Source organism: Athene noctua, chromosome 38, assembly GCF_965140245.1.
Source record: "Athene noctua chromosome 38, bAthNoc1.hap1.1, whole genome shotgun sequence".
Lineage (NCBI taxonomy): Eukaryota > Metazoa > Chordata > Aves > Strigiformes > Strigidae > Athene > Athene noctua.
Window position 1 is genome coordinate 459,420 of NC_134074.1, and position 23,383 is coordinate 482,802.

Genomic DNA, 23,383 nt, shown 5'->3' on the forward strand with positions numbered 1-23,383 from the left:
AAAATTTTAATGAAAGAAATGGAATCATTCTTAATTTTTTCAATAAATAAACTTAAAATTTTAAAGCGTTTGAAAATTTTAATGAAGTAAATGGAACCGTTTTTAATTTTTTAAATAAATAAGCTTAAAATTCTAAATAATTTGAAAATTTTAATGAAAGAAATGGAATCATTCTTAATTTTTTCAATAAATAAACTTAAAATTTTAAAGTGTTTGAAAATTTTAATGAAGTAAATGGAACCGTTTTTAATTTTTTAAATAAACTTAAAATTCTAAAAAATTTAAAAGTTTTAATAAAAGGAATAATTTCAAAATTTTAAATAAACTTAAAATTTCAAAAAAAATTGAAAATTTTAATAAAATAAATGGAATCATAGTAAATTTTTTAAAATAAGCTTCAAGTTTTAAAAATAATCCAAAATTTTAAAAAAAATTTTAAAAATTTTAAAAATAAATGGAATCATTCTAGACTTTTAAAATAAACTTTGAATTTTAAAAAATTAAAATAAAAAATAAATTGAATAATTTTAAATTTTTTAAATAAACTTTAAAATTTAAAAAAAAATGAGTTGAATAATTATAATTTTTTAAAATAAACTGAATTTTAAAAAAATTAAAAGTTTTAAAAAATAAATTGAATAATTAGATTTTTTTAAATAAACTAAATTTTAAATAAACTAAATTTTAAATAAACTAAATTTTAAATAAACTGAATTTTAAAAAAATTAAAAGTTTTAAAAAATAAATTGAATAATTAGATTTTTTTAAATAAACTAAATTTTAAATAAACTAAATTTTAAATAAACTAAATTTTAAATAAACTGAATTTTAAAAAAATTAAAAGTTTTAAAAAATAAATTGAATAATTAGATTTTTTTAAATAAACTAAATTTTAAATAAACTAAATTTTAAATAAACTAAATTTTAAATAAACTAAATTTTAAATAAACTAAATTTTAAATAAACTAAATTTTAAATAAACTAAATTTTAAATAAACTAAATTTTAAATAAACTAAATTTTAAATAAACTAAATTTTAAATAAACTAAATTTTAAATAAACTAAATTTTAAATAAACTAAATTTTAAATAAACTAAATTTTAAATAAACTAAATTTTAAATAAACTAAATTTTAAATAAACTAAATTTTAAATAAACTAAATTTTAAATAAACTAAATTTTAAATAAACTAAATTTTAAATAAACTAAATTTTAAATAAACTAAATTTTAAATAAACTAAATTTTAAATAAACTAAATTTTAAATAAACTAAATTTTAAATAAACTAAATTTTAAATAAACTAAATTTTAAATAAACTAAATTTTAAATAAACTAAATTTTAAATAAACTAAATTTTAAATAAACTAAATTTTAAATAAACTAAATTTTAAATAAACTAAATTTTAAATAAACTAAATTTTAAATAAACTAAATTTTAAATAAACTAAATTTTAAATAAACTAAATTTTAAATAAACTAAATTTTAAATAAACTAAATTTTAAATAAACTTTAAAGAATTTTTAAAATTTTTAAAAATAAAAAATAAAATTTTTAATAAATTCAAAAATTAAAATTTTTAATAAATAAAATCATAAATAAAAAATATATTTTGAAAAATAAAAAAAATTTTAATAAATTGAAAAAATATACGTTTTTAATTTAAAATTATATTTTAACAATAAAAAAATATTTAAAAATTTATTTCAAAAATTAAAAAATATTTAAAATTATATTTTTAAACTTAAAAATTTTTTTAAATTTTTAAAAATTACAATTAAAAATATTTTTATTTTTTTTTTTTTAACTTGCAAAATTTCAAACCTAATTAAAAAAGTCTCAAAACGAAAACGTAATTTTTTTTTTTTTTTTTTGTTACAATTTTTTTTAAAATTTCCAATTAACTTGTGCGAAATGACGACCCTCGCGGTTGTTTCGGGGCGGGGCGTGTCTGGGCGTGGCAGGACTCACCCGGGGGGGGGGGGGGGGTGGTGCTGCTGCAGCGCCCTGCCCCGCCCGTTCTCGGCGGGGCTGATGACGTCCCAGATGAAATTTACAATTAAACCTTGGGAAATGGGGGTCCACGGTGGCTGGGGCGGGGCGGGGCGTGGCAGGGCGTGGCAGGGCGGGGCGGGACTCACCCGAGTGGTGCTGCAGCGCCTTGGCCCGCCCGTTCTCGGCGGGGCTGATGAGGTCCCAGATGAAGCCCTTGATGTTCTCGTCCCCGCGGTAGTGCAGCAGGCAGCACACCAAGATGGCGCGACAGATCGTCTCCACGTCCCGCTCCGACAGGCGCCGCTTGAACCGCCCCTGCCGCAGGATCTCCCGCCAGCGGCCCCACCTTGGGCAACGGGACAGGGGCAAGTGGCTACCAAACCCCTTTGGGGGGCTCAGGGGAGAGGGCGGTGGCCAATAGGAAGAGTTGGGGATTGTCCGCTTGGGGCCGCCAACAATTGCGTGGTGGCCACCGTAGGAGAGGTGGAGCTTGCCACCAAGGACCTCCCCGTGGCGGCCACCGGGGCGCAACTACCCCTAGCCCGCCCCCAAGGACCTCCCCGTGGCGGCCACCGGGGCGCAACTACCCCTAGCCCGCCCCCAAGGACCTCCCCGTGGCGGCCACCGGGGCGCAACTACCCCTAGCCCGCCCCCAAGGACCTCCCCGTGGCGGCCACCGGGGCGCAACTACCCCTAGCCCGCCACCAAGGACCTCCCCGTGGCGGCCACCGGGGCGCAACTACCCCTAGCCCGCCCCCAAGGACCTCCCCGTGGCGGCCACCGGGGCGCAACTACCCCTAGCCCGCCCCCAAGGACCTCCCCGTGGCGGCCACCGGGGCGCAACTACCCCTAGCCCGCCCCCAAGGACCTCCCCGTGGCGGCCACCGGGGCGCAACTACCCCTAGCCCGCCCCCAAGGACCTCCCCGTGGCGGCCACCGGGGCGCAACTACCCCTAGCCCGCCCCCAAGGACCTCCCCGTGGCGGCCACCAGGGCGCAACTACCCCTAGCCCGCCCCCAAGGACCTCCCCGTGGCGGCCACCGGGGCGCAACTACCCCTAGCCCGCCCCCAAGGACCTCCCCGTGGCGGCCACCGGGGCGCAACTACCCCTAGCCCGCCCCCAAGGACCTCCCCGTGGCGGCCACCGGGGCGCAACTACCCCTAGCCCGCCCCCAAGGACCTCCCCGTGGCGGCCACCGGGGCGCAACTACCCCTAGCCCGCCCCCAAGGACCTCCCCGTGGCGGCCACCGGGGCGCAACTACCCCTAGCCCGCCCCCAAGGACCTCCCCGTGGCGGCCACCGGGGCGCAACTACCCCTAGCCCGCCCCCAAGGACCTCCCCGTGGCGGCCACCGGGGCGCAACTACCCCTAGCCCGCCCCCAGGACCTCCCCGTGGCGGCCACCGGGGCGCAACTACCCCTAGCCCGCCCCCAAGGACCTCCCCGTGGTGGCCACCGGGGCAGAAGCGAGGCCCAATCGCCTCACCCGTAGACCAGGAGATGTTTCTCGACCCGGAAGCAGTCGGTGCGGCCGTAGGCGTGGTGCAAGGCGTGGTGATGTCGATCGTGGCGACGGGATCGAGGTTTTTCTTCGTCTTCGCTTTCCAAATCGGAAAATTCCACCAAATCGTCGTCGCGGAAGGTGCTGAAGTGACGCGTCTGCTTCCGCACCCGCGGCGTGTCGATGACCAAATTGTTCTGGTGGCCGAAATGGCGGAAAAAAACCAAAAATAAACCCAAAAAAACGTTAAGCATCGCCACGACGGAACCCACCTCAACCCAACCGTTGAGTCGTCCAACCTTGCTGTTGAGCAAATCCAGATCCAAATCGGCTTTTTTTGCCCATTTCTGCCAAAAATTCGGATCGTCCAACGCGATATCCGTCCGGTTTTCCGAAGCCACGAAGCTGGCCTGGAGTTTGGGTGAAAAAAAGAAAAAAAAAAAAAAAAAAAAAAAAAAAAAATCGGGTGACGGATGGTTCTCCGAGGCGTGTGTTCGGGGATGAGGAAGAGGAGGAAGGGAGGAAGGGTTTTACCTTGGCGAAGGTGGAGCCTTTCCCCTCGCTCTCGATGGTGATGGTGGTGGTGCGGCGCAGGAGGATTTGGTCGATGTCTTCCTCGCAAAATTTGGAGCCTTCGTCGTCCTCTTCCATGATGGCGGCGTAGGCGCCTTTCCGTAAAAGATCCTCGATTTCTTTCTTGGAGAATTGTTGGATCTGGCCGGGGAGGAGAGAAAAATGAGGGGAAAAAAAAAAAAAAAAAACGGGAAAAAAAAATGAGGTTGGGGGGGGGTTGAGGGAGGCGGTTTGACTGACCACGGGGGGTTGGATCCCGGCACGAAGCAACCCCCAAGGTTCAACTTCCCGCAAAATTGGGGGCTTCACGCCCCGTTTGCAACGTAAAACCCAAATCCCAACGTATTTAGGCCCAATTTCCCCCACAAAACACAATTCTCAACATTTTTGGGCCAAATTTCCCTCACAAAACCCAATTCCCAACATTTTTGGGCCAAATTTCCCTCACAAAACCCAATTCTCAACATTTTTGGGCCCAATTTCCCTCACAAAACCCAATTCCCAACATTTTTGGGCCCAACTTCCCTCACAAAACCCAATTCTCAACATTTTTGGGCCCAACTTCCCCCACAAAACCCAATTCTCAACATTTTTGGACCCAATTTCCCTCACAAAACCCAATTCTCAACATTTTTGGGCCCAATTTCCCTCACAAAACCCAATTCTCAACATTTTTGGGCCCAATTTCCCTCACAAAACCCAATTCTCAACATTTTTGGGCCCAATTTCCCTCACAAAACCCAATTCTCAACATTTTTGGGCCCAATTTCCCCCACAAAACCCAATTCTCAACATTTTTGGGCCCAACTTCCCCCACAAAACCCAATTCTCAACATTTTTGGGCCCAATTTCCCTCACAAAACCCAATTCTCAACATTTTTGGGCCCAATTTCCCTCACAAAACCCAATTCCCAACATTTTTGGGCCAAATTTCCCTCACAAAACCCAATTCTCAACATTTTTGGGCCCAATTTCCCTCACAAAACCCAATTCTCAACATTTTTGGGCCCAACTTCCCCCACAAAACCCAATTCTCAACATTTTTGGGCCCAATTTCCCTCACAAAACCCAATTCCCAACATTTTTGGACCCAATTTCCCTCACAAAACCCAATTCCCAACATTTTTGGGCCAAATTTCCCTCACAAAACCCAATTCTCAACATTTTTGGACCCAATTTCCCCCACAAAACCCAATTCCCAACATTTTTGGACCCAATTTCCCTCACAAAACCCAATTCCCAACATTTTTGGGCCCAACTTCCCCCACAAAACCCAATTCCCAACATTTTTGGGCCCAATTTCCCTCACAAAACCCAATTCCCAACATTTTTGGGCCCAATTTCCCTCACAAAACCCAATTCCCAACATTTTTGGGCCCAATTTCCCTCACAAAACCCAATTCCCAACATTTTTGGACCCAATTTCCCCCACAAAACCCAATTCTCAACATTTTTGGACCCAATTTCCCTCACAAAACCCAATTCCCAACATTTTTGGACCCAATTTCCCCCACAAAACCCAATTCTCAACATTTTTGGGCCCAATTTCCCCCACAAAACCCAATTCTCAACATTTTTGGGCCCAATTTCCCTCACAAAACCCAATTCTCAACATTTTTGGACCCAATTTCCCTCACAAAACCCAATTCTCAACATTTTTGGACCCAATTTCCCTCACAAAACCCAATTCTCAACATTTTTGGACCCAATTTCCCTCACAAAACCCAATTCTCAACATTTTTGGACCCAATTTCCCTCACAAAACCCAATTCTCAACATTTTTGGACTCAATTTCCCTCACAAAACCCAATTCTCAACATTTTTGGACTCAATTTCCCTCACAAAACCCAATTCTCAACATTTTTGGACCCAATTTCCCTCACAAAACCCAATTCTCAACATTTTTGGACCCAATTTCCCTCACAAAACCCAATTCTCAACATTTTTGGACCCAATTTCCCTCACAAAACCCAATTCCCAACATTTTTGGACCCAATTTCCCTCACAAAACCCAATTCTCAACATTTTTGGACCCAATTTCCCTCACAAAACCCAATTCTCAACATTTTTGGACCCAATTTCCCTCACAAAACCCAATTCTCAACATTTTTGGGCCCAATTTCCCTCACAAAACCCAATTCTCAACATTTTTGGGCCCAATTTCCCTCACAAAACCCAATTCTCAACATTTTTGGGCCCAATTTCCCTCACAAAACCCAATTCTCAACATTTTTGGGCCCAATTTCCCCCACAAAACCCAATTCTCAACATTTTTGGGCCCAACTTCCCCCACAAAACCCAATTCCCAACATTTTTGGGCCAAATTTCCCTCACAAAACCCAATTCTCAACATTTTTGGGCCAAATTTCCCTCACAAAACCCAATTCTCAACATTTTTGGACCCAATTTCCCTCACAAAACCCAATTCCCAACATTTTTGGGCCCAATTTCCCTCACAAAACCCAATTCCCAACATTTTTGGGCCCAATTTCCCTCACAAAACCCAATTCTCAACATTTTTGGACCCAATTTCCCTCACAAAACCCAATTCCCAACATTTTTGGGCCCAATTTCCCCCACAAAACCCAATTCTCAACATTTTTGGACCCAATTTCCCTCACAAAACCCAATTCCCAACATTTTTGGGCCAAATTTCCCTTACAAAACCCAATTCTCAACATTTTTGGGCCCAATTTCCCTCACAAAACCCAATTCTCAACATTTTTGGGCCAAATTTCCCTCACAAAACCCAATTCCCAACATTTTTGGACCCAATTTCCCCCACAAAACCCAATTCCCAGCATTTTTGGACCCAATTTCCCCCACAAAACCCAATTCTCAACATTTTTGGGCCCAATTTCCCCCACAAAACCCAATTCTCAACATTTTTGGACCCAATTTCCCCCACAAAACCCAACTCCCGCCACCTTTAGGCCCAACTTCCCCCACAAAACCCAATTCTCAACATTTTTGGGCCCAATTTCCCTCACAAAACCCAATTCTCAACATTTTTGGACCCAATTTCCCTCACAAAACCCAATTCCCAACATTTTTGGACCCAATTTCCCTCACAAAACCCAATTCTCAACATTTTTGGACCCAATTTCCCTCACAAAACCCAATTCCCAACATTTTTGGGCCAAATTTCCCTCACAAAACCCAATTCTCAACATTTTTGGGCCCAATTTCCCCCACAAAACCCAATTCTCAACATTTTTGGGCCCAATTTCCCTCACAAAACCCAATTCTCAACATTTTTGGGCCCAATTTCCCTCACAAAACCCAATTCTCAACATTTTTGGGCCAAATTTCCCTCACAAAACCCAATTCTCAACATTTTTGGGCCCAACTTCCCTCACAAAACCCAATTCTCAACATTTTTGGGCCCAACTTCCCTCACAAAACCCAATTCTCAACATTTTTGGGCCCAATTTCCCTCACAAAACCCAATTCTCAACATTTTTGGGCCCAATTTCCCTCACAAAACCCAATTCTCAACATTTTTGGACCCAATTTCCCTCACAAAACCCAACTCCCGCCACCTTTAGGCCCAACTTCCCTCCCCAAACCCAACTCCCGCCATCTTTAGGCCCAACTTCCCTCCCCAAACCCAACTCCCGCCACCTTTAGGCCCAACTTCCCTCCCCAAACCCAACTCCCGCCACCTTTAGGCCCAACTTCCCTCCCCAAACCCAACTCCCGCCACCTTTAGGCCCAACTTCCCTCCCCAAACCCCGATTCCCACCCCACTCCCACCCCCCCCAACCTTACCCCCGCGATGTTGCCCTCGCGCCCGCTCATGGACTGCAGCACGGCCTTGTCTAAGCCCAACTTTAGACTGGCCTTATCGAACATCTCCCGCTCGTAGGAATTCCGCGTGATCAGACGATAAACCTTGACCGCTTTGCTCTGCCCGATGCGATGACAACGCGCTTGGGCCTAAAAACAAAAAACCCCACCAAAAAAAAAAAAAAAAAACCCCAAAATTACACTAAAACGCCTCAAAACGACGCCTCCGCCATCTTGAAACCCTCCAATCTTGGGCCTATACCTGGAGATCGTTTTGCGGGTTCCAATCGGAATCGAAGATGATGCAGGTGTCGGCGGCCGTGAGGTTGATGCCCAACCCCCCGGCCCGCGTGCAGAGGAGAAAAACGAATCGATCCGAGTCGGGTTTACTAAAACGATCGATGGCCGCTTGGCGGAGGTTGCCCCGGACTCTTCCATCGATTCGTTCGTAGAGATACCTCCAAGAAAAAAAAAAAAATATATTAAAAAGAAATAAAAACCGTCCCCGAAAAGGTAAAAAAAAGCACAAAAATTTAAAAAAAAAAAAAAAAAACAGGAAAAAAAAAAAATAAATTCTCCGATTTAAGGCGTAAAATCATCACCCCGACCTCGCTCACCTCTTCTGGATGAGGTAGTCCTCCAAGATGTCGAGGCATCGGACCATCTGGGAGAAGATGAGGACCTTGTGGCCGCCGGCTTTGAGTTTGGGCAACAATTTGTCGATCAACACCAATTTCCCGGCCGAGCGGACCATGGCCTGGAGGTGGAAGTCGTGGGGGACGTGGTGGTGGCAGGAATCGCGAAATTCCGTCAAGATTTTCTCCTCCGCGCCTGTTGGGTGGGGGACGGACCATCAAAAGGGGGAGAGGGGGGGTGAAACAACCCCCCCACCCCAAAAAAAAACTCCAACCCGAGGCTTGAGGAGCACCAAAACCCAACCGAGATGACTTGGAGAACCTCCCCAACCAACGCGTTGAGGCCAATCAGCTTCTAGAAGCCGCCACGGGTGACAAGATGGCAACCAAAGATGGCGGCGACCCCGCCCAACCCAACCCGAGGCTTGAGGAGCACCAAAACCCAACCGAGATGACTTGGAGAACCTCCCCAACCAACGCGTTGAGGCCAATCAGCTTCTAGAAGCCGCCGCGGGCGACAAGATGGCAAGCAAAGATGGCGGCGACCCCACCCAACCCAACCCGAGGCTTGAGGAGCACCAAAACCCAACCGAGATGACTTGAAGAACCTCCCCAACCAACACGTTGAGGCCAATCAGCTTCTAGAAGCCGCCGCGGGCGACAAGATGGCAACCAAAGATGGCGGCGACCCCACCCAACCCAACCCGAGGCTTGAGGAGCACCAAAACCCAACCGAGATGACTTGGAGAACCTCCCCAACCAACGCGTTGAGGCCAATCAGCTTCTAGAAGCCGCCGCGGGCGACAAGATGGCAACCAAAGACGGTGTTGACCGCCCCGCGTTGAGAAGAAGACCCAAGACCCGCCCGCCACGCCCTCGGCCCCGCCCGTTCGCTCACCGTTGATGAGGTAGGGATGGTTGCAGCACTTGCGTAGCTCCATCATGGTGTTGAGAAGGTTGGGCATGTTGGTGTGACCGGCACCTTTGGAAAGAAACGAAAAATTCTTCTCCAAGATGGCCCGATAATATTTTTTTTGAATGTTGGTCAACTCCACCTCGATGATGGTTTCTTGTTTCGGGGCTAAATTTTTTTCTACGTCTTCCTTCAAGCGACGGAGCATCATGGGTTTGAGGATGGCCTGAAGTTTCTGCACCTAGAGGTGAAAAATCGAGGAAGTGACGTCATCAAAAAGAGACGGGAAGGAGATAGGTTGGCCCAAGATGGCGGGAGGTCGGTGGACCAGGATGTTCTCACCTGCTCCTCGGTCTTGAGATCCCCAAAATCTTTGAGGAATTCGGCTTCGGAAGGGAATTGAGAAGGTTCTAGAAAGTGGAGGAGGCTGAAGAGTTCTTCCACCGTGTTTTGGAGAGGAGTGCCCGTCAGGAGGACTTTGTGTTCCTAGAGGATCATGGGGGAGAAAAAATTAAGAATTTGGGGCGGGGTAGACACGAGAGAGGACCCCAAAAATCTCCAAAAGTGACCAAGTCACCCCAAAACCCCTCCAGGACCGTCCCTCGAGGCACAAGATGGCGCCAAAAATCTCCAAAAGTGACCAAGTCACCCCAAAACCCCTCCAGGACCGTCCCTCGAGGCACAAGATGGCCCCAAACATCTCCAGATGGGACCAAGTCACCCCAAAAACCCTCCAGGACCGTCCCTCGAGGCACAAGATGGCGCCAAAAATCTCCAGATGGGACCAAGGCACCCCAAAAACCCTCCAGGACCGTCCCTCGAGGCACAAGATGGCGCCAAAAATCTCCAGATGGGACCAAGGCACCCCAAAAACCCTCCAGGACCGTCCCTCGAGGCACAAAATGGCCCCAAAAATCTCCAGATGGGACCAAGTCACCCCAAAACCCCTCCAGGACCGTCCCTCGAGGCACAAGATGGCGCCAAAAATCTCCAGATGGGACCAAGGCACCCCAAAAACCCTCCAGGACCGTCCCTCGAGGCACAAGATGGCGCCAAAAATCTCCAGATGGGACCAAGGCACCCCAAAAACCCTCCAGGACCGTCCCTCGAGGCACAAAATGGCCCCAAAAATCTCCAGATGGGACCAAGTCACCCCAAAACCCTCCAGGACCGTCCCTCGAGGCACAAGATGGCCCCAAAAATCTCCAAATCCGACCCAAAGGCCACGCCCTCACCAGGTCCATGTGTTTGAGGCTGTCGAGGAGTTTGCAGTTCCGGTTTTTGAGGCGATGGGCCTCGTCGATGATGACGCAACGCCACTCGATCTCCCGCAGCTCGGGGCAGTCAGAGAGGATCATCTCGAAGGTGGTGATGAGGGCGTCAAATTTGTAGGCCCCGGGGATAAGACGACCCTGGAAGAGTTCGGAGAGGATCAGAAAGCGGTTTTGGAGGTCGAAGGGAAAATTTTGGAGGCTAAAAGGAAAATTTTGGAGGCTAAAAGGAAAATTTTGGAGGTCAAAAGGAAAATGTTGGAGGTCAAAAGGAAAATGTTGGAGGTCAAAAGGAAAATGTTGGAGGTCAAAAGGAAAATGTTGGAGATTAAAAGGAAAATTTTGGAGGTCGAAAGGAAAATTTTGAGGTTAAAAGGAAAATTCTGGAGGTTAAAAGGAAAATTTTGAGGTCGAAAGGAAAATTTTGAGGTCGAAAGGAAAATTTTGAGGTCGAAAGAAAAATTTTGGAGGTCGAAAGGAAAATTTTGGAGGTCGAAAGGAAAATTTTGGAGGTCGAAAGGAAAATTTTGGAGGTCGAAGGGAAAATGTTGGAGGTCGAAAGGAAAATGTTGGAGGTCGAAGGGAAAATTTTGAGGTCGAAAGGAAAATTTTGAGGTCGAAAGGAAAATTTGGAGGTCGAAAGGAAAATTTGGAGGTCGAAAGGAAAATTTGGAGGTCGAAAGGAAAATTTTGGAGGTCGAAAGGAAAATTCTGGAGGTCGAAAGGAAAATTTTGGAGGTCGAAGGGAAAATTCTGGAGGTCGAAAGGAAAATTTTGGAGGTCGAAGGGAAAATTTGGAGGTTAAAAGGAAAATTTTGAGGTTAAAAGGAAAATTTTGAGGTTAAAAGGAAAATTTTGGAGATCGAAGGGAAAATTTTGGAGGTCGAAGGGAAAATTTTGGAGGTCGAAAGGAAAATTCTGGAGGCCGAAAAGAAGATTTTTGGGGTTGAAAAGAAGATTTTGAGGCCGAAAGGAAAATTTTTGGACGTCGAAATGAAGATTTTGGATGTCAAAATGAAGATTTTGAGACAAAAAAATATTTCTGGGGTCGAAATAAAGATTTTTGAGGTCGAAATAAAGATTTTTGAGGTCGAAATAAAGATTTTTGAGGTCGAAATAAAGATTTTTGAGGTCGAAATAAAAATTTTGAGACAAAAAATATATTTTTGCGGTCGAAAAGCAGATTTTTGCGGTCGAAAAGCAGATTTTTGCGGTCGAAAAGCAGATTTTTGCGGTCGAAAAGCAGATTTTTGCGGTCGAAAAGCAGATTTTTGCGGTCGAAAAGCAGATTTTTGCGGTCGAAAAGCAGATTTTTGCGGTCGAAAAGCAGATTTTTGCGGTCGAAAAGCAGATTTTTGCGGTCGAAAAGCAGATTTTTGCGGTCGAAAAGCAGATTTTTGCGGTCGAAAAGCAGATTTTTGCGGTCGAAAAGCAGATTTTTGCGGTCGAAAAGCAGATTTTTGCGGTCGAAAAGCAGATTTTTGCGGTCGAAAAGCAGATTTTTGCGGTCGAAAAGCAGATTTTTGCGGTCGAAAAGCAGATTTTTGCGGTCGAAAAGCAGATTTTTGCGGTCGAAAAGCAGATTTTTGCGGTCGAAAAGCAGATTTTTGCGGTCGAAAAGCAGATTTTTGCGGTCGAAAAGCAGATTTTTGCGGTCGAAAAGCAGATTTTTGCGGTCGAAAAGCAGATTTTTGCGGTCGAAAAGCAGATTTTTGCGGCCGAAAAGCAGATTTTTGCGGCCGAAAAGCAGATTTTTGCGGCCGAAAAGCAGATTTTTGCGGCCGAAAAGCAGATTTTTGCGGCCGAAAAGCAGATTTTTAGGGTCGAAAAGCAGATTTTTGCGGCCGAAAAGCAGATTTTTGCGGCCGAAAAGCAGATTTTTGCGGCCAAAAAGCAGATTTTTGCGGCCAAAAAGCAGATTTTTGCGGCCAAAAAGCAGATTTTTGCGGCCAAAAAGCAGATTTTTGCGGCCAAAAAGCAGATTTTTGCGGCCAAAAAGCAGATTTTTGCGGCCAAAAAGCAGATTTTTGCGGCCAAAAAGCAGATTTTTGCGGCCAAAAAGCAGATTTTTGCGGCCAAAAAGCAGATTTTTGCGGCCAAAAAGCAGATTTTTGCGGCCAAAAAGCAGATTTTTGCGGCCAAAAAGCAGATTTTTGCGGCCAAAAAGCAGATTTTTGCGGCCAAAAAGCAGATTTTTGCGGCCAAAAAGCAGATTTTTGCGGCCAAAAAGCAGATTTTTGCGGCCAAAAAGCAGATTTTTGCGGCCAAAAAGCAGATTTTTGCGGCCAAAAAGCAGATTTTTGCGGCCAAAAAGCAGATTTTTGCGGCCAAAAAGCAGATTTTTGCGGCCAAAAAGCAGATTTTTGCGGCCAAAAAGCAGATTTTTGCGGCCAAAAAGCAGATTTTTGCGGCCAAAAAGCAGATTTTTGCGGCCAAAAAGCAGATTTTTGCGGCCAAAAAGCAGATTTTTGCGGCCAAAAAGCAGATTTTTGCGGCCAAAAAGCAGATTTTTGCGGCCAAAAAGCAGATTTTTGCGGCCAAAAAGCAGATTTTTGCGGCCAAAAAGCAGATTTTTGCGGCCAAAAAGCCGATTTTTGCGGCCGAAAAGCCGATTTTTGCGGCCGAAAAGCAGATTTTTGAGGCCGAAAAGCAGATTTTTGAGGCCGAAAAGCAGATTTTTGCGGCCAAAAAGCCGATTTTTGCGGCCGAAAAGCCGATTTTTGCGGCCGAAAAGCCGATTTTTGAGGCCGAAAAGCCGATTTTTGAGGCCGAAAAGCCGATTTTTGAGGCCGAAAAGCCGATTTTTGAGGCCGAAAAGCCGATTTTTGAGGCCGAAAAGCCGATTTTTGAGGCCGAAAAGCCGATTTTTGAGATCAAGCAGCCTATTTTGGGGGTTGCAAAGCAGCTATTTGAGGTAAAAAAAAGGATTTTAAGGTCAAAAAAGAAATCAAAGCCCGTTTACCCTGGAATCTTTACAGTACATCTCGTACTGCTGGATCATCTGACGCGAGGCCAAACTCCCGTGGTAGACGATGCTGTTCATTTCCGTCCAGGTGTTGAACTCCCTCTCCCAGTTGGTGATGGTGGAGAGGGGTGCAATGACCAGAAAAGGTCCCCGAATCCCGACGTTATAAACTTCTTGGAGAAACGCGATGGATTGGATGGTTTTACCCAATCCCATCTCGTCGGCCAAGATACAATTCTGCCTGCGGGAGCGGAGAGGAAGACGAAGGAAATAACCGGTTACGAAACCACCGGGACGGTTTATTTTTGGGGTAAAAAAATGGTTGGTTTGGTGGTTTTTTTTATTTTTTTTTTTTTTTTTGGTGTCTTCCATCTCCTCAACCTCATCCCGCCACTCACCTGTTGTACCAATTGAAGAGCAACCAGTTGACCCCTTCCAGTTGATACTCACGGAGCTGGTTGTGATTCTTGTACTCGTGCGAGAGCTCCAGTTTCTTCCAGGAACCTGCTTGAGGACGGGGCTGAAGGGACAAAAAAAAAAGCCAAAAAACAGCAAAAAAAATACAAACGAAACACAAAACGGGTGCAAATAGCGGGGTTGGGAGGGATTTGGATGCTCACCAAACGCTTGAGCTCCGGGTGCCGGGCTTGGATTCGTTTAAATTCCCCGATTTTTCCCTCGTCGACGTCCTCTTTGAGCTCCCATGTGCTGTCCTCGTAGGGGAGGGAGCACCACTTCACCAAGTAGTAAACGACCGGCTACAACGAGTAGAAAAAGCAGGGAAAAAAAAAAAAAAAGCAGAAATTTAAAAAAAAAAAAAAAAGCGTCAGGGCGAAAAAACAAAATTTTGGAGGATTTTTATCCTTTTTTTTTTTTTTCGCCTCTCACCTCCCCGTTGTCTTTGTCGATGCTGTGGGACTCGTCCAAGATTCGATCCACCTCCACGTAGTCGGGGTTGAAAGGTTCTTCGTCCTTTTAATGAGATTTAATTAGGGCGGGTGATTAATTGGGGGAAACCCCCAAAAATCGCACACCCCCCCCCCCAGACACCCCACCCCCGTCAAAACCAGCACCTCGTGGAAAAAATGTCGCATCTGCGTCATCTTGGTCTTGAATCTTTTGAGTTTTTGGTGGATCCTCTTGTCTTTCTCCAGTTGGTCGATGGTGGCCCACTCGCAGTGGAGGTAAGAGCTGCGGGGGGGGGGACACACACACACACACACACATAAAAACGTCACCAGGGTGAAGCTCCGCCCCCACGAAGCGGTTTGGGGTCGATAAAGCCGTTTTTGGGCAACATTGGGGGGAAAAAAAAAAAAATAAAAGTTTTTTTCAAAGCGTTGGGTCAACTCAAGGTTGATAAACCTCGACCCGGCGCGGCCTTGGGCGACCTCGACCCGGCGCGGCCTTGGGCGACCTCGACCCGGCGCGGCCTTGGGCGACCTCGACCCGGCGCGGCCTTGGGCGACCTCGACCCGGCGCGGCCTTGGGCGACCTCGACCCGGCGCGGCCTTGGGCGACCTCGACCCGGCGCGGCCTTGGGCGACCTCGACCCGGCGCGGCCTTGGGCGACCTCGACCCGGCGCGGCCTTGGGCGACCTCGACCCGGCGCGGCCTTGGGCGACCTCGACCCGGCGCGGCCTTGGGCGACCTCGACCCGGCGCGGCCTTGGGCGACCTCGACCCGGCGCGGCCTTGGGCGACCTCGACCCGGCGCGGCCTTGGGCGACCTCGACCCGGCGCGGCCTTGGGCGACCTCGACCCGGCGCGGCCTTGGGCGACCTCGACCCGGCGCGGCCTTGGGCGACCTCGACCCGGCGCCGCCTTGGGCAACCTCGACCCGGCGCCGCCTTGGGCAACCTCGACCCGGCGCCGCCTTGGCCAACCTCGACCCGGCGCCGCCTTGGCCAACCTCGACCCGGCGCCGCCTTGGCCAACCTCGACCCGACGCCGCCTTGGCCAACCTCGACCCGACGCCGCCTTGGCCAACCTCGACCCGACGCCGCCTTGGCCAACCTCGACCCGACGCCGCCTTGGCCAACCTCGACCCGACGCCGCCTTGGCCAACCTCGACCCGACGCCGCCTTGGCCAACCTCGACCCGACGCCGCCTTGGCCAACCTCGACCCGACGCCGCCTTGGCCAACCTCGACCCGACGCCGCCTTGGCCAACCTCGACCCGACGCCGCCTTGGCCAACCTCGACCCAACGCAGAGCCCAATCACGACACCGTTGACCCCCCCCCCGCCACCCATCCCCCGCCCCGTTTAGCCACCTACTAGTTCTTATATTTGACGAAAAACTCTTCCGATTCCGTCAACTGCCCCGAGGGAAGCTGGGAAAAAAAGGGGGCGGGGCATTAGCATGGACAAACCACCAGGAAAAGAGCGGGAAAATGGCCGTGGGGGCGGGGGGGGGGGGTTTTCTCACCTCTTTTTTCACCACCCTCATGGAAAGGACCTTGTCGACGATGGCCGCGTCCTCCTCGCTGGGGTTTTCCTGAGGAAATCCAACCAAATAAAACAAAAATATAAAATAAAACGGTGGAAGGGGATGAAAAAAAAGGAGAAAAAAATGTAAATGTGGAAAAAAAAGAGAAATTTAAGAAGCCCCCACCACAAAAAATTGCATGGAGGGCAACGTTTCGCCTTCGGGTTCCGGTTCTGGCACGGGGGGTTGAGGGACTGGGGGTTGTTCGGGTCGGACGGGCCCAGTGACGTCCAACTCTTCATCCTCCTCATCGTCGGTAATTTTAATATCCAAATCCTCGGTGTATTTTTTGCGTTTGACTTGACGATTCGAGCGTCGTTTCTGGGAACCCCCCCCCGAAAAAAAAATTTTAAAAATATATCGAACGTTACGACAAAAAAAAAAAAAAAAAAAAAAGAGGGCGGAGCTTCCCGCCACAGGGGACCAATCGGTGGGTTTTTCTTTCCGCTACCTGGACGCTGGTTTCTTCTTCCTCCCGCGGCGACTGCGCCGGCATCACTTCGGCGTCCGAGTTGTCGGAGGAAGCGTTGCGCTTCCGTTTCTTGCCCACCACCGGGGTGATGGTGCTGGAGGGGTGAGAAAAGGGGGCGGGGTTAGCGGGGGATTGGAGGGATTGGGGGAAGGGGTGTGGTTTTGGGGCGGGGGGAGGGGGTTGGGGGTGATGAGGAGGGTCGGGGAAGACGAGGAGGGTCGAGGGTGGGGGAAGGGGTGTGGTTTTGGGGCGGGGGGAGGGGGTCGGGGAAGACGAGGAGGGTCGAGGGTGGGGGAAGGGGTGTGGTTTTGGGGCGGGGGGAGGGGGTCGGGGAAGACGAGGAGGGTCGAGGGTGGGGGAAGGGGTGTGGTTTTGGGGCGGGGGGAGGGGGTCGGGGAAGACGAGGAGGGTCGAGGGTGGGGGAAGGGGTGTGGTTTTGGGGCGGGGGGAGGGGGTCGGGGAAGACGAGGAGGGTCGGGGAAGACGAGGAGGGTCGGGGAAGACGAGGAGGGTCGGGGAAGACGAGGAGGGTCGGGGAAGACGAGGAGGGTCGGGGAAGACGAGGAGGGTCGGGGAAGACGAGGAGGGTCGGGGAAGACGAGGAGGGTCGGGGAAGACGAGGAGGGTCGGGGAAGACGAGGAGGGTCGGGGAAGACGAGGAGGGTCGGGGAAGACGAGGAGGGTCGGGGAAGACGAGGAGGGTCGGGGAAGACGAGGAGGGTCGGGGAAGACGAGGAGGGTCGGGGAAGACGAGGAGGGTCGGGGAAGACGAGGAGGGTCGGGGAAGACGAGGAGGGTCGGGGAAGACGAGGAGGGTCGGGGAAGACGAGGAGGGTCGGGGAAGACGAGGAGGGTCGGGGAAGACGAGGAGGGTCGGGGAAGACGAGGAGGGTCGGGGAAGACGAGGAGGGTCGGGGAAGACGAGGAGGGTCGGGGAAGACGAGGAGGGTCGGGGAAGACGAGGAGGGTCGGGGAAGACGAGGAGGGTCGGGGAAGACGAGGAGGGTCGGGGAAGACGAGGAGGGTCGGGGAAGACGAGGAGGGTCGGGGAAGACGAGGAGGGTCGGGGAAGACGAGGAGGGTCGGGGAAGACGAGGAGGGTCGGGGAAGACGAGGAGGGTCGGGGAAGACGAGGAGGGTCGGGGAAGACGAGGAGGGTCGGGGAAGACGAGGAGGGTCGGGGAAGACGAGGAGGGTCGGGGAAGACGAGGAGGGTCGGGGAAGACGAGGAGGGTCGGGGAAGACGAGGAGGGTCGGGGAAGACGAGGAGGGTCGGGGAAGACGAGGAGGGTCGGGGAAGACGAGGAGGGTCGGGGAAGACGAGGAGGGTCGGGGAAGACGAGGAGGGTCGGGGAAGACGAGGAGGGTCGGGGAAGACGAGGAGGGTCGGGGAAGACGAGGAGGGTCGGGGAAGACGAGGAGGGTCGGGGAAGACGAGGAGGGTCGGGGAAGACGAGGAGGGTCGGGGAAGACGAGGAGGGTCGGGGAAGACGAGGAGGGTCGGGGAAGACGAGGAGGGTCGGGGAAGACGAGGAGGGTCGGGGAAGACGAGGAGGGTCGGGGAAGACGAGGAGGGTCGGGGAAGACGAGGAGGGTCGGGGAAGACGAGGAGGGTCGGGGAAGACGAGGAGGGTCGGGGAAGACGAGGAGGGTCGGGGAAGACGAGGAGGGTCGGGGAAGACGAGGAGGGTCGGGGAAGACGAGGAGGGTCGGGGAAGACGAGGAGGGTCGGGGAAGACGAGGAGGGTCGGGGAAGACGAGGAGGGTCGGGGAAGACGAGGAGGGTCGGGGAAGACGAGGAGGGTCGGGGAAGACGAGGAGGGTCGGGGAAGACGAGGAGGGTCGGGGAAGACGAGGAGGGTCGGGGAAGACGAGGAGGGTCGGGGAAGACGAGGAGGGTCGGGGAAGACGAGGAGGGTCGGGGAAGACGAGGAGGGTCGGGGAAGACGAGGAGGGTCGGGGAAGACGAGGAGGGTCGGGGAAGACGAGGAGGGTCGGGGAAGACGAGGAGGGTCGGGGAAGACGAGGAGGGTCGGGGAAGACGAGGAGGGTCGGGGAAGACGAGGAGGGTCGGGGAAGACGAGGAGGGTCGGGGAAGACGAGGAGGGTCGGGGAAGACGAGGAGGGTCGGGGAAGACGAGGAGGGTCGGGGAAGACGAGGAGGGTCGGGGAAGACGAGGAGGGTCGGGGAAGACGAGGAGGGTCGGGGAAGACGAGGAGGGTCGGGGAAGACGAGGAGGGTCGGGGAAGACGAGGAGGGTCGGGGAAGACGAGGAGGGTCGGGGAAGACGAGGAGGGTCGGGGAAGACGAGGAGGGTCGGGGAAGACGAGGAGGGTCGGGGAAGACGAGGAGGGTCGGGGAAGACGAGGAGGGTCGGGGAAGACGAGGAGGGTCGGGGAAGACGAGGAGGGTCGGGGAAGACGAGGAGGGTCGGGGAAGACGAGGAGGGTCGGGGAAGACGAGGAGGGTCGGGGAAGACGAGGAGGGTCGGGGAAGACGAGGAGGGTCGGGGAAGACGAGGAGGGTCGGGGAAGACGAGGAGGGTCGGGGAAGACGAGGAGGGTCGGGGAAGACGAGGAGGGTCGGGGAAGACGAGGAGGGTCGGGGAAGACGAGGAGGGTCGGGGAAGACGAGGAGGGTCGGGGAAGACGAGGAGGGTCGGGGAAGACGAGGAGGGTCGGGGAAGACGAGGAGGGTCGGGGAAGACGAGGAGGGTCGGGGAAGACGAGGAGGGTCGGGGAAGACGAGGAGGGTCGGGGAAGACGAGGAGGGTCGGGGAAGACGAGGAGGGTCGGGGAAGACGAGGAGGGTCGGGGAAGACGAGGAGGGTCGGGGAAGACGAGGAGGGTCGGGGAAGACGAGGAGGGTCGGGGAAGACGAGGAGGGTCGGGGAAGACGAGGAGGGTCGGGGAAGACGAGGAGGGTCGGGGAAGACGAGGAGGGTCGGGGAAGACGAGGAGGGTCGGGGAAGACGAGGAGGGTCGGGGAAGACGAGGAGGGTCGGGGAAGACGAGGAGGGTCGGGGAAGACGAGGAGGGTCGGGGAAGACGAGGAGGGTCGGGGAAGACGAGGAGGGTCGGGGAAGACGAGGAGGGTCGGGGAAGACGAGGAGGGTCGGGGAAGACGAGGAGGGTCGGGGAAGACGAGGAGGGTCGGGGAAGACGAGGAGGGTCGGGGAAGACGAGGAGGGTCGGGGAAGACGAGGAGGGTCGGGGAAGACGAGGAGGGTCGGGGAAGACGAGGAGGGTCGGGGAAGACGAGGAGGGTCGGGGAAGACGAGGAGGGTCGGGGAAGACGAGGAGGGTCGGGGAAGACGAGGAGGGTCGGGGAAGACGAGGAGGGTCGGGGAAGACGAGGAGGGTCGGGGAAGACGAGGAGGGTCGGGGAAGACGAGGAGGGTCGGGGAAGACGAGGAGGGTCGGGGAAGACGAGGAGGGTCGGGGAAGACGAGGAGGGTCGGGGAAGACGAGGAGGGTCGGGGAAGACGAGGAGGGTCGGGGAAGACGAGGAGGGTCGGGGAAGACGAGGAGGGTCGGGGAAGACGAGGAGGGTCGGGGAAGACGAGGAGGGTCGGGGAAGACGAGGAGGGTCGGGGAAGACGAGGAGGGTCGGGGAAGACGAGGAGGGTCGGGGAAGACGAGGAGGGTCGGGGAAGACGAGGAGGGTCGGGGAAGACGAGGAGGGTCGGGGAAGACGAGGAGGGTCGGGGAAGACGAGGAGGGTCGGGGAAGACGAGGAGGGTCGGGGAAGACGAGGAGGGTCGGGGAAGACGAGGAGGGTCGGGGAAGACGAGGAGGGTCGGGGAAGACGAGGAGGGTCGGGGAAGACGAGGAGGGTCGGGGAAGACGAGGAGGGTCGGGGAAGACGAGGAGGGTCGGGGAAGACGAGGAGGGTCGGGGAAGACGAGGAGGGTCGGGGAAGACGAGGAGGGTCGGGGAAGACGAGGAGGGTCGGGGAAGACGAGGAGGGTCGGGGAAGACGAGGAGGGTCGGGGAAGACGAGGAGGGTCGGGGAAGACGAGGAGGGTCGGGGAAGACGAGGAGGGTCGGGGAAGACGAGGAGGGTCGGGGAAGACGAGGAGGGTCGGGGAAGACGAGGAGGGTCGGGGAAGACGAGGAGGGTCGGGGAAGACGAGGAGGGTCGGGGAAGACGAGGAGGGTCGGGGAAGACGAGGAGGGTCGGGGAAGACGAGGAGGGTCGGGGAAGACGAGGAGGGTCGGGGAAGACGAGGAGGGTCGGGGAAGACGAGGAGGGTCGGGGAAGACGAGGAGGGTCGGGGAAGACGAGGAGGGTCGGGGAAGACGAGGAGGGTCGGGGAAGACGAGGAGGGTCGGGGAAGACGAGGAGGGTCGGGGAAGACGAGGAGGGTCGGGGAAGACGAGGAGGGTCGGGGAAGACGAGGAGGGTCGGGGAAGACGAGGAGGGTCGGGGAAGACGAGGAGGGTCGGGGAAGACGAGGAGGGTCGGGGAAGACGAGGAGGGTCGGGGAAGACGAGGAGGGTCGGGGAAGACGAGGAGGGTCGGGGAAGACGAGGAGGGTCGGGGAAGACGAGGAGGGTCGGGGAAGACGAGGAGGGTCGGGGAAGACGAGGAGGGTCGGGGAAGACGAGGAGGGTCGGGGAAGACGAGGAGGGTCGGGGAAGACGAGGAGGGTCGGGGAAGACGAGGAGGGTCGGGGAAGACGAGGAGGGTCGGGGAAGACGAGGAGGGTCGGGGAAGACGAGGAGGGTCGGGGAAGACGAGGAGGGTCGGGGAAGACGAGGAGGGTCGGGGAAGACGAGGAGGGTCGGGGAAGACGAGGAGGGTCGGGGAAGACGAGGAGGGTCGGGGAAGACGAGGAGGGTCGGGGAAGACGAGGAGGGTCGGGGAAGACGAGGAGGGTCGGGGAAGACGAGGAGGGTCGGGGAAGACGAGGAGGGTCGGGGAAGACGAGGAGGGTCGGGGAAGACGAGGAGGGTCGGGGAAGACGAGGAGGGTCGGGGAAGACGAGGAGGGTCGGGGAAGACGAGGAGGGTCGGGGAAGACGAGGAGGGTCGGGGAAGACGAGGAGGGTCGGGGAAGACGAGGAGGGTCGGGGAAGACGAGGAGGGTCGGGGAAGACGAGGAGGGTCGGGGAAGACGAGGAGGGTCGGGGAAGACGAGGAGGGTCGGGGAAGACGAGGAGGGTCGGGGAAGACGAGGAGGGTCGGGGAAGACGAGGAGGGTCGGGGAAGACGAGGAGGGTCGGGGAAGACGAGGAGGGTCGGGGAAGACGAGGAGGGTCGGGGAAGACGAGGAGGGTCGGGGAAGACGAGGAGGGTCGGGGAAGACGAGGAGGGTCGGGGAAGACGAGGAGGGTCGGGGAAGACGAGGAGGGTCGGGGAAGACGAGGAGGGTCGGGGAAGACGAGGAGGGTCGGGGAAGACGAGGAGGGTCGGGGAAGACGAGGAGGGTCGGGGAAGACGAGGAGGGTCGGGGAAGACGAGGAGGGTCGGGGAAGACGAGGAGGGTCGGGGAAGACGAGGAGGGTCGGGGAAGACGAGGAGGGTCGGGGAAGACGAGGAGGGTCGGGGAAGACGAGGAGGGTCGGGGAAGACGAGGAGGGTCGGGGAAGACGAGGAGGGTCGGGGAAGACGAGGAGGGTCGGGGAAGACGAGGAGGGTCGGGGAAGACGAGGAGGGTCGGGGAAGACGAGGAGGGTCGGGGAAGACGAGGAGGGTCGGGGAAGACGAGGAGGGTCGGGGAAGACGAGGAGGGTCGGGGAAGACGAGGAGGGTCGGGGAAGACGAGGAGGGTCGGGGAAGACGAGGAGGGTCGGGGAAGACGAGGAGGGTCGGGGAAGACGAGGAGGGTCGGGGAAGACGAGGAGGGTCGGGGAAGACGAGGAGGGTCGGGGAAGACGAGGAGGGTCGGGGAAGACGAGGAGGGTCGGGGAAGACGAGGAGGGTCGGGGAAGACGAGGAGGGTCGGGGAAGACGAGGAGGGTCGGGGAAGACGAGGAGGGTCGGGGAAGACGAGGAGGGTCGGGGAAGACGAGGAGGGTCGGGGAAGACGAGGAGGGTCGGGGAAGACGAGGAGGGTCGGGGAAGACGAGGAGGGTCGGGGAAGACGAGGAGGGTCGGGGAAGACGAGGAGGGTCGGGGAAGACGAGGAGGGTCGGGGAAGACGAGGAGGGTCGGGGAAGACGAGGAGGGTCGGGGAAGACGAGGAGGGTCGGGGAAGACGAGGAGGGTCGGGGAAGACGAGGAGGGTCGGGGAAGACGAGGAGGGTCGGGGAAGACGAGGAGGGTCGGGGAAGACGAGGAGGGTCGGGGAAGACGAGGAGGGTCGGGGAAGACGAGGAGGGTCGGGGAAGACGAGGAGGGTCGGGGAAGACGAGGAGGGTCGGGGAAGACGAGGAGGGTCGGGGAAGACGAGGAGGGTCGGGGAAGACGAGGAGGGTCGGGGAAGACGAGGAGGGTCGGGGAAGACGAGGAGGGTCGGGGAAGACGAGGAGGGTCGGGGAAGACGAGGAGGGTCGGGGAAGACGAGGAGGGTCGGGGAAGACGAGGAGGGTCGGGGAAGACGAGGAGGGTCGGGGAAGACGAGGAGGGTCGGGGAAGACGAGGAGGGTCGGGGAAGACGAGGAGGGTCGGGGAAGACGAGGAGGGTCGGGGAAGACGAGGAGGGTCGGGGAAGACGAGGAGGGTCGGGGAAGACGAGGAGGGTCGGGGAAGACGAGGAGGGTCGGGGAAGACGAGGAGGGTCGGGGAAGACGAGGAGGGTCGGGGAAGACGAGGAGGGTCGGGGAAGACGAGGAGGG

At 52.9% G+C, this 23,383-nt stretch overlaps 1 protein-coding gene across 1 annotated transcript in view; it reads right to left on the reverse strand.

Moving 5' to 3' along the window:
• The window catches only part of CHD8 (chromodomain helicase DNA binding protein 8), a 60,243-nt gene that overhangs the window by 22,933 nt on the left and 13,927 nt on the right, over positions 1-23,383 (reverse strand). Inside the window, exons 3-21 of the mRNA XM_074931039.1 lie at positions 16,581-16,695; positions 16,256-16,450; positions 16,070-16,138; positions 15,919-15,974; positions 14,715-14,832; positions 14,530-14,613; positions 14,262-14,399; positions 14,040-14,161; positions 13,639-13,882; positions 10,641-10,817; positions 9,748-9,891; positions 9,391-9,646; positions 8,475-8,688; positions 8,120-8,315; positions 7,840-8,007; positions 4,030-4,209; positions 3,795-3,905; positions 3,481-3,692; positions 2,141-2,340 (exon numbers count right to left, since the gene is read on the reverse strand). Of these exons, the coding sequence (XP_074787140.1) occupies positions 2,141-2,340; positions 3,481-3,692; positions 3,795-3,905; positions 4,030-4,209; positions 7,840-8,007; positions 8,120-8,315; positions 8,475-8,688; positions 9,391-9,646; positions 9,748-9,891; positions 10,641-10,817; positions 13,639-13,882; positions 14,040-14,161; positions 14,262-14,399; positions 14,530-14,613; positions 14,715-14,832; positions 15,919-15,974; positions 16,070-16,138; positions 16,256-16,450; positions 16,581-16,695 (2,999 nt within the window). The remainder of the gene's footprint in view (positions 1-2,140; positions 2,341-3,480; positions 3,693-3,794; positions 3,906-4,029; positions 4,210-7,839; positions 8,008-8,119; positions 8,316-8,474; positions 8,689-9,390; positions 9,647-9,747; positions 9,892-10,640; positions 10,818-13,638; positions 13,883-14,039; positions 14,162-14,261; positions 14,400-14,529; positions 14,614-14,714; positions 14,833-15,918; positions 15,975-16,069; positions 16,139-16,255; positions 16,451-16,580; positions 16,696-23,383) is intronic.